General features: G+C 41.8%; 3 protein-coding genes across 3 annotated transcripts; 2 read left to right on the forward strand and 1 right to left on the reverse strand.

Annotated features, from left to right (window-relative positions):
- Window positions 1-59: 59 nt before the first annotated feature.
- Window positions 60-3,891, forward strand: pzg (putzig). Its single transcript, XM_064692050.1, has 3 exons — window positions 60-951; window positions 1,027-3,427; window positions 3,498-3,891. The coding sequence occupies exons 1-2, from the start codon at window positions 336-338 to the stop codon at window positions 3,366-3,368; spliced, it is 2,958 nt and encodes a 985-aa protein (XP_064548120.1). The 5' UTR covers window positions 60-335; the 3' UTR covers window positions 3,369-3,427; window positions 3,498-3,891.
- A 2,863-nt stretch (window positions 3,892-6,754) lies between these two features.
- On the reverse strand, window positions 6,755-7,553 carry Cpr78Ca (Cuticular protein 78Ca). Its single transcript, XM_064692096.1, has 2 exons — window positions 7,240-7,553; window positions 6,755-7,191 (listed from the first exon to the last, which is right to left on the reverse strand). The coding sequence occupies exons 1-2, from the start codon at window positions 7,279-7,281 to the stop codon at window positions 6,811-6,813; spliced, it is 423 nt and encodes a 140-aa protein (XP_064548166.1). The 5' UTR covers window positions 7,282-7,553; the 3' UTR covers window positions 6,755-6,810.
- A 3,079-nt stretch (window positions 7,554-10,632) lies between these two features.
- Cpr78Cb (Cuticular protein 78Cb) lies at window positions 10,633-11,311 on the forward strand. Its single transcript, XM_064692063.1, has 2 exons — window positions 10,633-10,763; window positions 10,862-11,311. Exons 1-2 carry the CDS (start codon window positions 10,752-10,754, stop codon window positions 11,270-11,272), a joined length of 423 nt encoding a protein of 140 aa, XP_064548133.1. The 5' UTR covers window positions 10,633-10,751; the 3' UTR covers window positions 11,273-11,311.
- Window positions 11,312-12,935: the final 1,624 nt, after the last annotated feature.

The raw sequence follows: 12,935 nt of genomic DNA on the forward strand, positions 1-12,935 counted from the left end.
ATTTAACCCTAAATAATACAGCACTCTCGATAGACTTTAGTACAGTCGAAGTGACGCCGCGGCATACAAACGTGAAATAAACTTCAACAAATTGTTGTTGCTTGCCGATTAGCTCGAAAAATTCAAAATAAAAATAATACAACAAAGTGCCGATTGCTAAGTACTTCAGTTTGTGTTTGCCTCATAATAAATGTGGTCGTGAATGCAAGGGTTTTTGAAAAGGAATAAAAAAAAAGTTAAGAAACATACATATACTAGAATAATAGCCAACGAGATCTGCACGCACTCGCACACACAGACACACACACAAACACACACATTGCACACACACTAACATGAACAATCAACTAACCCCGGCCACCTACCGCAAATTCAATAATTTGCTCAGCAGCGGCGCGGTCACCGTCACCGGTCCCGGCCAGCCGCGCATATTGAAAACAACGCGTCTGGCGACACCTGGAGGCGGCAGCTCGAACGTGAGCACCGCATCGCAGCAGCAGCAGCAGCAGAACATCATGGACTCGGAGGCGGCAGCACGTTGTTACATCTGCGATGAGCCGCTGCTGGTTAATCAGACGCAGACGTCGCTGACGGAGATGTGCACCACGCACACCTCCACCAAATTTCCAAACAAGCTGGCCCAGCTGGTGGGCGAGGGCTTCTTGGTGATTGTCTGCAACGAGGATTTCGTTTGCTCGCGCTGCACCAATCTGGTCAACTACTACGATCGTCTCGAGAATGATGTGGAGCGCGTCAAGACCAATTTGCTGAACTTGCTGAACAAAAAGTATGGCATCAACGAGGACAGCGGTGGTAGCAGCCATGCGGACGCAGCCAGTCCGCCGCTCAAGATGCAAAAGCTGTCCGGCGGCGCGGGTAATCGCTCCTTGGAGGAGGCCGCCGGCGGGGACTTGCTGCGCACACGCAAGCTGGTGCAGCAGACAACGCCAGGTGGGTAACTGTGTAAATATATAACTATTAGCCAGCGTTAAGTATCATAATTGTTCTGCTTGCCTCGGTTCGCAGTCTCGCAGCAGCTGAAGCTGGCCACGCCACAGGGCGGCGCCGTGGCTGGCACACAGACGCAGGTGCAGCGCAAGGCAACCAAGATTTACAAGTGCACCTCGTGCGATTACAAGACCTCGGACATGCGTCTGTTCAATACGCACTACGAGACATGCAAACAGCAGACGTTCCAGTGCAAGACCTGCCGCAAGATCTTCCCGCACTTTGGCGCCATGAAGCAGCATATGGTCAGGGATCACAACACCGCCATGGACAACACCTGCGCCATGTGCCACATCAATTTCGTGAACGAGGCCAGCCTGCGCAAGCACATGGAAACCAATCATGCGACAAATGTGCTGGTCACCAGCACCACAACAATTCCGGCTGCTGCTGCGCCGGTTACAGCGGCCGCTGCTGCTGCAGCCGCCGCTGCTGCAGCCGGTGTTACCGAGACGATCGGTGCCTCCGGCTCGGCTCTATATACATGCAATCACTGTCAGCTAAAGTCGACCGACAAGGCCGTCTTCGATGAGCACATGCGCAAACATGTCAGCGGCAAGCCGAAGCCGTTCAAATGTCGCCTCTGCTCGCAGCGTTTCGAGACCCGCGAGGCGGCCACTGTGCACGCCAAGCAGCATCAGACGAACTACTTCAAGTGCGGCCAGTGCTCGATGAGTTTCCCCAAACGCGAACTGCTGGTCAAGCATGCCGAGCTCCATCAGAGCGAGAAGCTGGCTGCCTCCAGCGGTGGCAGCCAGAACTTGAACACACAGAAGCTGCTCCAGGAGACCATTGACGAGGCGCTCAGCGATAGCGTGCCGGCCCAGGCAGGCGGCACTGTTGTGGCCACCGCAGCTGAGGCTGAGAATAATATACGCTTCTTCTCGTGCAGCATCTGCTCGCTGACCTTCATCCAGGAGACGTACTACAATCACCACATGGAGACACACAGGCGCGACAAGAAGAGCGCAGCTGCTGGCGGTGGCGGCAACACAGCGCTCAATTCGGCAGCCACGGCGCTGCTCAGCGATGAGCCGGGCGAGTCGGGCGTCGGCGTCAAGGAGGAGTCCCACGAGCAGAGCGCCGAGGCGGACATCGAGAGTCTATTCGAGAAGTTGCATTCGGAGAAGTCAGATACGGAGAAGGGCGGCAAGAATGAAATGGTCATCACCTCACAGGAGGGCAGCGGTGGCATAACCTTCAACATAACCATACCACAAGTAGATGCCAGTGGCGAGCAGGTCGAGAAGAACTCGCCCAATTCGCAGGCGCCCGTTTCGGTTAGCATTGACATGCCTGTACTGGATCAGGCCGAAGAAGAGGAGTCTCAATCCCAAAGCAGCAACGACAACAAACACACCGAGTCCAGAGACGGCGGCAAGTCCAACGCGGCGCCGGTCTCCATGCCCAGCCTGGACGATGACAATGAGGCAGCTGCAGCCAACGCAGCGGACACAACAGATGGCAATGCAGCCAGTAGCAAGGCCAGCGAGAAAGCCAACACCAAGGCAGACCAAGCAGCAGCCAAGGAGAAGGCCAAAGAGGCTGCCGACGAAGCTGGCGAGGCGGAGGGCGAAGTTGAGAAACGTGAGGCCACAGACACGCCGACGGCTGAGCAAGCAGCCGAATCAGAGGCAGCCGCTAACGAAGCTGCCGAGGCCGAGGCAGCAGCAAGTGCCGAGGGTGAGGCAGCCGGCGGTGAACAACAGGTGGCCATGGAACTGGACGAAGCCATGCAGGCCCAAGTCGATGGCGGACAGATCAAGTTCATTGTCAATGAGAATGGGCATCTGTTGCAGCTGGACAACCACATACTGACCGATGCCGACGGTAATCAGATTATTGTGCAAGATCCGGAGCAAATACAGCAGCTGCTGCAAAGCGTCGGTGTGCTGCAGTCCGGCGAGGGACTCGAGGGCGAGACGCTGCAAATGATGACCGATGGCAGTGGCCAGATGGTGCTCGTCCATGGCGACAACAATGAGCAGCAGCTGATCGATGCCTCGCTGCTCAATTCCGAGGGACAAATCATAATACAGCAGGGCCAGGATGGCGAGGAGGGGCCGCACGTCATTAGCGAGGATGGCACACGCATACCAGTCTCCGTATCCTACACCGAAGACGGCCAGCCCATTGTGCAAGTCCAGCAGCAAGTGCTGGAGGCAGCCCAGGCGGGTGCCGAGGAGAAGGAAGCGGCAGAGGCCGCCCAAGAGGAGGCCGCCGAAGAGGCCCAAACCAGCGAAACTGTCACAGTGACCACGGCAGCCGCTGCGGTGACCACCAGCACGGCCAGCAGTAGCACTGGCGGCACAGCCGGCTTCTTTGCGCTGGAAGAGTTTGCAGAGACGAAAACGGACTAGGACTGGCCCTAGGAGCGGGGCCGTCAACACAACACAATTCTGGCAATCGATGAGGACTGGTGAGTGTGTGGCCCACATTGCCAATTCCCAACTGAAAGTTGTAAATTAATTCGAATTTATTTTTTGTAGGTTTTAATAGATTTATAGACCAAACAGTAGCTACACTGGGCTCTGGACAAACTCTCGGCACAACATCCGAAATACACAAGCACATCCGCATTTTATATACACACAAAAGCACACATTCACACTCACACACACACACATCAAACAAACAAGCTTATGTATTAACACTCCAGTTGACAACAAAAACAACAGATTTGCAAACGTGATCGAAGCACTTCACAATTGCTGCCAACGATCATATTTGGGCCCTGGCATCTGGATTGGCAATTGTTCTGGACTTGGCGGAACGTGTTAGGCTTAGTTTTAGCATAGGCAAACCACAAAAAGAATAAACTATACAATGTAAAAAAACAAAAACAAAAGAAAAAAAAAACCAACAGTTCATAGATGATTACAAGAGATGCTTGAATTATAATTAATAATATACAAAAACAATTATAAACATAAACACTAAATAAAAACGAAAAAAAAAACAACAACAACCCGCAAAATTGAATATAAATTCGACCAGCTTCCCAAAGTATCCCAACTTGAAGACATAATTTCAAACGAACCCGACATCTGAGCTAAAGCCGAGCTAAGCTCGATGTTGCAGAAGCACACTCATTCACATACACACACTCACCCCCTCACACACACACTCTTGACTTATATTGTATGGCAAATGTAAAGATATGCGATTGTGTGAAAAATGAGAACCACAAAAAGATGATAAAAAAAAAATAACTTAAACAAAGCTTGTTTTATATTTTGTTGCGTTTGGTAGAGTGTTTGGAATTCAATTTGCATGTAGATGTAGATAAGGCAACAGCAGAGCCATAAATATATATATATATATATATATATCTGTAGATAGATCGCAATAAGTTGTAGTTTGTAAACAATTCAAAGAAATACTCGTTACGTACATTGAACTCATTTTGGTGTGCAAATATCTTGTTGGGGAGGCGGCGGGGGAAGGTATCGCATATACCTGAAATCGATATGGGAATTTGACTATGATAAGCGAATACTCTTTTTGTTTGGGCGAACATTGCGAACATTAATTGCGCAACTAGTGGAATTTTTATATTTATTATTTTAGATGTCTGTGCTTACGTTTAATTCCTTTAATTTGCCTTTGTTTATAAATATTGTTGGAGTTGGCATTGAAGCTAAATTTGAGTAATCTTCCAACTCATTAGGGCATTTTTATTACCTTGTTCTGGACATTAAATATATGTGCTTGTTTTGGCAATTAAGTCTTAATCTCAAATAATGCACTTGGCTACCTGCATGCCAAAGCGAAACGACTTGATGGATACTTTAATACCCTGTACCTACTGTATGTAGTTACAAAAAGGGAAGTGAGACTTGTGCATCTTTGATCAACTTAAGCATATGTACATACCATATATATATTCCTGAGCAGCATAACCAGCTGAGCCGAGCTTGCCTTATGCGAGCTAAGGAAGATATATCAAGTATCATACCTAGAATAACATTTAAATATATCTGAGCTAAGAGCTAGATACACCTAGATATACATACATAAGTTCTAGTTCTTTCGTTTCCAGGGTAACTCCTAGTCAGCCAAATAGACCGAGGCAATTTGTGAAATAAATGTCTATTTAGACAGTTTAAGCTGTCGTTGAGTTACCTATTTTTAATCGAAGATAACATTGTTTAGCCACAAAGTAAGATATTATACATATATTTCAACAAGAAGCGTCATGAATAATTTATAAATATCTTATAAAATGTTTAATTAATGCATTTAATGTGCAGCTGTCAACATTATATTCCATACAGAATCTCCACTCGGACCACGCCATGGATTCGGGTTAACTAAATAGACTCCAGCCAAGGACGCGGCTTAGTGGGATTACTCTTTGAGTTGCATCAACAACATTTTGTTGGCCTTTTGCTGGTTGCTGGTCGGCTCGACGTGTCGGTCACATTAAAAGCAACATTTGACGGCTATTTGGTCTATTCGTCGGGCTACATAATCTCCAGCTTGAAGAGTCGGTCAATATTATGCAACGGCCTCAATTAAACGATCACAATGTAAACGAATGCCATCCAATTTTGGTAAACGATTCGAAAGTCGTTCTAAACTAACCGCACTAAAGATGTAAATATTTCCACTTGCCCGATTGATAAATGATAGCCCATTATCAGTTTTTTTTTACCCACACTTTTTGTATACATAAATATAAATCAATCAATTAAGAGGTTTCCATAAAAGTGTTCCAAATTAAGAGTATTTTGAATGCATAAATTTTTGAGAAAATAAAATTCTGATTAAACTCTAAATTTGCACAGTATTTTTTTTTAAATATTTTTATGCTCTTTATAATTAAATGTCGAAATTAAAAGTAATTGAAATCAAAAAATGATGATGCTAATAAAATGAATGTAAAATAAATTTAAAAAACTATTTAGAATAAATAACGAAACAGATTATGAGAAATTTTGATTAAATTGACGTGTTTTTTTCGGCATTTCGTTTATATTTGATCGCATTTTGATCGAAACAAAGCTTTTATTTCAAATGTCAAAAATTACAAATTTAATATAAAATAATAAAAGAAAAAATAAACTCTTCTAATTACTTTAGATATATCACTGGGTTATTTATGAACTTTTTCGTCATATCTTAATTTCAAAATGTTTTAAAATTTGGACACTTCTTAACTGTATAAAGTGCTTGACAACAGGTTGTCATACCCCTTTAAACATGGTCAAAACGTGTACTCTGAATAATGCATAAAAGCCCGCCTCTATAAAGTATATATGTTCATGGGCAGACATGCCGTTAGATGCGCAAATCTTAATTTTAATTTAAATACGAATATTAAAAAATACAAAAACGATTTGCGTCGCTAATATAGAGAGCAGGGTGTCTGAGTGCCGGGCACACCCGACTAGAGCATACTTTGGGCTAATAAAAGAATGAAAGAGTTCCAGCTTATGCATTTTCTCGGGCTAGCCCGGGTTCAAATCTGGTTGCCATTGGCATTGGCATTTAATATAATTAATAGTAGATATTTAATTTTGTTTTCAGTTAGTATATTTATCAAAAATTTTGGCATGGACAAACAAAACGGGCAACGAGCAGCTTTTGTTGTTTTTTTTTTTGAACATGGAATTCAATCGCATTTGCATTTAATAACAACAAGCGTTCAAATTTAAATTGTACTGTTACAAAAAGATCAATAAAATAATGACTGCTTAATCCAAACGACGACAGTCATTTAATTGACAATTTAGCTAGACATATACACACAGATATATGTACATATATAAATACATATTTAAGAGCCCAAATTGAGCTTTACCAACGTCTCGATTGCGCCTCATCCACCGCCGGATGCGTCCGGATGTACTCCAGCTGGCGCCCCAGATGCTTTGGGGCATGGTCACCGCTGGGCTGATAGCCATTGTCATCGGCCACATACGTGAAGGTAACGGGCAGACCCTCCAGCGATACATACTGGACCACGCCCACGGCGCCATTCTCGTTGCCCGCCGCCTTTGTGGTGATGCCATTCGAGGTCTGGAACTCAAAGTCGTAGTGTCCGGCCGCATCGGGCGGCTGATTGCGATAGTAGATGGTGTGAGCCGGCGCGGCAGGACCTGCGGTTCCCATTGGCAGCAGCAGCAGCAGCAGCGAGAGTAGCAGCCGGAGCCGGAGCTGGAGCTGGATCAGACGAGGCTGGATTCATAAGCAAGGGCAATCTGTATATGAAAACGAAGCACATACCTTGGAAGACATGCGACTCCGACTCTGATGACGCGAATACATCGTACGCTCTAAATACCCTGTATATATGCGATATATGTGGCTGTCTCTGACGATCTGTCTGTCTGTCTGGCTGGCTGGGGGAAGGGGCGTTGATCTCAATGCGTTCGCTTCGAAGGCTGCGGCGAGTGCGACGCGATCCGTTGGGCTTGAAAGTTAATTTGGAACTGTCAAAATAGCATTTGGCAAATGCAAAAAGAAGCTTTCGATATTAAAATTAAGCGATTCTCTCTCGCCGAGCGCACCGGAATTTGAAGACTCAGTTCTAACACATTGTTAGCGGGCGGTTCTAAGTATAAATTCAACAAAATTAATAAAACTCTCCAGAGATGAAGACAGAAGTCTTTTTAGAAAATATACGAGCTACTTGATATATAGCTGGCCAGAGCCAATACAATCCATTAGTATATATGTCTAGTATTTGATAAGGTTGAAATATTTGATAGCCAAATTCGGACCTGTCTGTGTTATGGCATTCGAGTGTGAAGCGCTTGCAGGTGTGGCGCACAGTGGTACAAAGCGCATGAAAAACGCGTCAAATTCAGCAGCTGGCCACTTCAATGAAAGCCGCTTTTAATATATGCATTAAAAGTGACTTTGAAAATGAATTTAATTTGCCAAACCACTTGGCCAACAATTCATGTAATTGCGCACAGTGCGATTAAAAAAAACGGGAAGTATAATGTGATAATTTGGTCTATCAGAGTTTCACGTATTACGAAATGTATCTCAAATTGAGATTTCAAATTAAGAACATGCAAGCGAAATGCTAAAGGTACGTACATATTTATTTTATTCGTCACGGCGATTTATTGGCACGTATTTGAGCATTCGATTTCGGCTCTCGGGCATTATAATTATGCCAAACACGGAGATTGTGTCGCGGTCTAATGAAGTTCAAGTATTGGCAAATTGATACGAATCGAATATATGGTCGATTTTATTTAACAATTGTCAGCTAAGATGGATTAAACTGGTTTCGGGTGGAATAAATATAACGATGCGCCAAATTAATGGGTATCTATGCGTGGCGGCACACTCTTTGAACTGTCCGTCACGAGCGGGTGCTACTGTATTCGTGCAGCTCTTGCAACACTGTGCAGCCAAGCAGAGGTATGCCGACCTAGACCTTGCACGACTTGAACCACACCCATTATCAATCTGTTCCATATCCAGTTCCCACACGCAGCGCAGCGCTCAAGGCGTTAAAAATCAATCAGCGCATCAATCAGCAAATTTATGAAAGAGCTGTGACATTCGCATTGTCTTGAAGGAAAATACAAAAACTGAAAAAAAGACAAGCCAAGAGATTGAAAGAAATCAGCTTGATTGTTGTGAACAAAAATGATGTCAAATTTTTTAGGCTTAAAAACTGCAGTTGATTGCCTCAAGATCTAAGCACGAATTGCTTCACGGGCATTATTGTTAATACTATTAGCTTAATCACATCTTAGCCTCAGAATTTGATGAACTACAAATACGAAACACGAAAAACTCGAAATATAGTTGGACCGACAACTCGACTGTGTGTGTCGACACTTTTGCTGCTCGTCTCAAAGCTGACAGCACAAAAAATATATATGTATTTATTAAATGTATGCATATATTTATGGGGCAGCTTTCGGTTTCAGTTCTTTAATTGATTTGCATAACTCGCAGCTGCTCACACCTCCCGTTTTGGCCAGGGAAAATTTATGCCACGGGCATTGAAAACCGAACAAATAAAAAAAAAACCAGCCAAAGCATCTTTCAATATATTTCACTAGAATCAGTCGTTGATTGGCTTTGAAGCGCTTTAGAACTCCGGCTAACAAGATAATTATCATCTCGATACGGAACTGAGAAACGGCCAGAAATTCGCTTTAAAGTTTTCTAATCAAATGTATTTAATGTTCTTTTTTTTCTCAAATTTTTATGTGGCATATTTCTGTGCATGTGTTTTAGTTTTTTATCTGTTTTGATAATTTTAATGGTATTCATAAGTGGAATGTGGCGTCTCTCAAAAGATATGATTTTTATGGGCGATCTACAGCTTCCGTATTGGCGCTATATAAGCCCAAATTTATGTGTGCAAATTAATAGACACTTGCTAATTGGACTGAATTCTAGACGCTGGACACGGCCTCAAGATGGAAAAATGTAACTAAGCACAGCATAAATGATGGATGGCTGCAGCAGGTGCCTCAAACGGGGATCCAATAAAAGGAAATAGTCGAGCGTAAGTTACAAATCCGAAATTCTGACCTTTTGTACAAATACGAACCCTGCGAGTACCAAGCAAATCTGGCTTAACATTAATTTAAAGATAAGCCTCAGATAAATCAAGTTTGTGGGTCATAAACTTAGTAAATATTCATGTTATCTTTTTGCAAATTGATTTTCCATTTAATTCGCAACATTTACATATCAACGAAGTAGGAATTAAGTCAAAAGCTCCCAACTAAGGGATATTATGTTACCATAATTAATCGCTGTCAAGGCTGCAAACCGGAATTCCAAAATATATATATATTTTTTTTTACTATGCTCCCATTAAAACCAGATGAAGCGAATCTTGAACCAAATATTATAATTCAAAATCAAAAACTTTTAGGCCAGTCCCAGCCCCAAAATATAAACATAAATAAAAACCCAATATTTGCATTTATCCAAACATATTTGATAGATGACAATTTTTGGGTACAGATCAAATTTAGCCCGCGTTTTGTATGTGAAAATATTTATGGCTTGACAATATTTTCAGTACAACGGGCGATTGAAAATAAGAAATTAGTTTATCTTTTAAAAATGTAATTTATTTAAATTTATTTATTAAATTGAAGCAGAGGGGGCAGGAAGTTGGCTCGACCTGTGAACCAAAGCGTCGGGAATTCTATTGTTAAAAACTAATATTGTTTATTACACAAACTGGTTGGCCAATAAAATGATTGCTTAGTTTATTGGCCTAAACAATAACACAGATACGATACAAACGATTACGAATTCCGTTTTATACTTATATTCATAAATTGACCAAATTGGTTTCGGAACCAAGAACTCTGGAAATCGCATAAAATGCAGTCAGCGAATACAACATAAATATTGTGTTAACAAACAAAATTATGGCTATTAGCGCGGCTTAAACGGAAATGGATGAATGGCCATCGTGGGCCAAGCGTTTCGGCCTGTTGTTATCAAGCGTGAAGCTGGCCGAGAGCCAAACGACTAAAACGGCTAACTGAGATACTATTGACATTTTGATTATGTTTGTTTATTGGTTTTTCATCGATTTCGCTTTGGGCCGCCGTTTTTCTCACACTGTTCGTATAAATATAAAGTTGGCAACACGCGCTCGACCCGCAGTACGTTGGCTAACTTTGAACCTCGCGGAGCTCGCGGCGAGTTCGGAACGAACATTAAATCGATTGATTATTATATAAACAAGAGTTATAATTTATAGTTATAAAAAAGTGTTTTTGGTGCTCTCGACAAATATGCGCAATTTTGTAAGCCCCACGACCTTGTGCTTTCCGCGACCCAAATCGAAACATGTTGCTGATCAAAATGTTCGTCTCTCGTCTCTCGTTTCTTGTTTTGAATCTAGCTGATCACCTGGTTGTGCCTGGCGCTGCTTTGTGGCCAGCTGGACGGGCGACTGGTGCGCATTCGACGCATTCGTCGCCTGGTGGGGGAGGCCAGTGAACGGGATGCACAGATTACGGATTATCGCGTCTCGCCGCTGGACGAGGAGGGCGTCTTCAAGTTCGCCTTCAGGACGAGCAATGGCATCGATGTGCAGGCCGCGGGCAGCGCACTGGAAACGATTGGCATATTTAGCTATACCTCGCCGGAGGGTGTGCCCATCGAGACGCGCTACATAGCCGACGAGCTGGGCTTCCATGTGGTCGGCAGACATCTGCCACAGCCGCCGCCGACGCCCAGCTACATTCTGCGCTCCTTGGAATACATACGCACCCACAACGAGGATGGCAGCCTGAAGGCGCGCCACTTGTGAACTCGTGCTCACACTCATCCAGAAGAAGGCTGATATTATCATATAGCATATATATATATATATATATATTTAGCATGTAGTAGCAACCCACTAATAACTACCTTATATAACTCATGTCATCCATTCGAAATCATAACTTGATTGTGCCGCAAAAGCTGTCATACATATATCTATCTACTGGCAGCACATGGATATTATTTATATTAAGAACAGCAACTGCCAGTTACATCCAAATATAGCTAAAAATAATAATTATTAATATACAATAATGTGGCATTTGTTTAAATTTTGGTCTGATGACCCCAACAAATCAACTCTTGTTACTAGATTAACCATAAAATTCGATAATCAAATGACGTTTTCTCGCTTGACTAGACAACAACTCATTAATATTTATTAGTCAGCCGAATCGAATTGAGATTCTATTTGGAGTGCTCTTGTAGTTCTTTCCGGGTGGTTGTTGTATTCACGTTGTCCGGCTATGAGTACAATAGAATGAGTTGTGTGTGTTTTTTCAAGAGTCAGTTAAGCATTTGAAATCATGCTTATAAGATATTAATATTAAAAATTAAAATATAAATATTGATTATGATTAACATTATGATTAAAAACGAAAAATATTAAAGTTCTTCAAAGTCTTTTAAATCGTTTATCATAGAGAATGCCATTAAGATAAAGTTTTATCTTCCAGTTTGAATTGTCAAATACTTTTCATTTTCATTTCTGAGGAATGCCATAAATATTTCGGCCTATCCTCTAGATAAACTTGGCATCTTATTTTCGTTTGAATAAAATTAAATGTGTTCGATGTCTTTTATACGTTTATCATTAGGTATATCATCAAGATTTGAGTGTATCCTCTAGTTTAATTTGTCATCAACATTTTATTTTAATTTATGGGGAATACCATGAATATTACGGCTTATCTACTAGATAAACTTAACATCTACATTTCATTTTCATTTGAATAAAATGAATTGAATTCAATGTTTTATAGGCACCTATCATAAGGAATACCATGAATAGTAATGTTTATCCACAAGATTAATATGGCATCTACATTTTATTTTGATTTAAATACAATTTAAAGTTTCAACTGTTTCTCTAGATAAACTTGGCATCTCCATGGTGAATTCAAAGTTTTATAGGCATTTATCATAAGGAATACCATGAATAGTAATGTTTATCCTCAAGATTATGGCATCTACATTTTATTTTGATTTAAATACAATTAAATGTTTCAACTGTTTCTCTAGATAAACTTGGCATCTCCATGATGAATTCAAAGTTTTATAGGCATCTATCATAAGGAATACCATGAATAGTAATGTTTATCCTCAAGATTAATATGGCATCTACATTTTATTTTGATTTAAATACAATTAAATGTTTCAACTGTTTCTCTAGATAAACTTGGCATCTCCATGATGAATTCAAAGTTTTATAGGCATTTATCATAAGGAATACCATGAATCGTAATGTTTATCCTCTAGATTAATATGGCATCTACATTTAATTTTTATTTAAATACAATTAAATGTTTCAACTGTTTCTCTAAATAAACTTGGCATCTCCATGATGAATTCAAAGTTTTATAGGCATCTATCATAAGGAATACCATGAATAGTAATGTTTATCCTCAAGATTAATAGGGCATCTACAT

Source organism: Drosophila montana, unplaced genomic scaffold (genome assembly GCF_035044405.1).
Source record: "Drosophila montana isolate Dmon_TW-CO22-7 unplaced genomic scaffold, ASM3504440v1 contig_3526_1, whole genome shotgun sequence".
Lineage (NCBI taxonomy): Eukaryota > Metazoa > Arthropoda > Insecta > Diptera > Drosophilidae > Drosophila > Drosophila montana.

Coding starts and splice junctions, on each gene's coding strand:
- pzg (XM_064692050.1), top strand. CDS start 336: ATGAACAATCAACTAACCCCGGCCACCTACCGCAAATTCAATAATTTG. Junction 952..1,026: donor GGTGCAGCAGACAACGCCAG/GTGGGTAACTGT, acceptor CTCGGTTCGCAG/TCTCGCAGCAGCTGAAGCTG.
- Cpr78Ca (XM_064692096.1), bottom strand. CDS start 7,281: ATGTATTCGCGTCATCAGAGTCGGAGTCGCATGTCTTCCAAG. Junction 7,192..7,239: donor GGAGTCGCATGTCTTCCAAG/GTATGTGCTTCG, acceptor TTATGAATCCAG/CCTCGTCTGATCCAGCTCCA.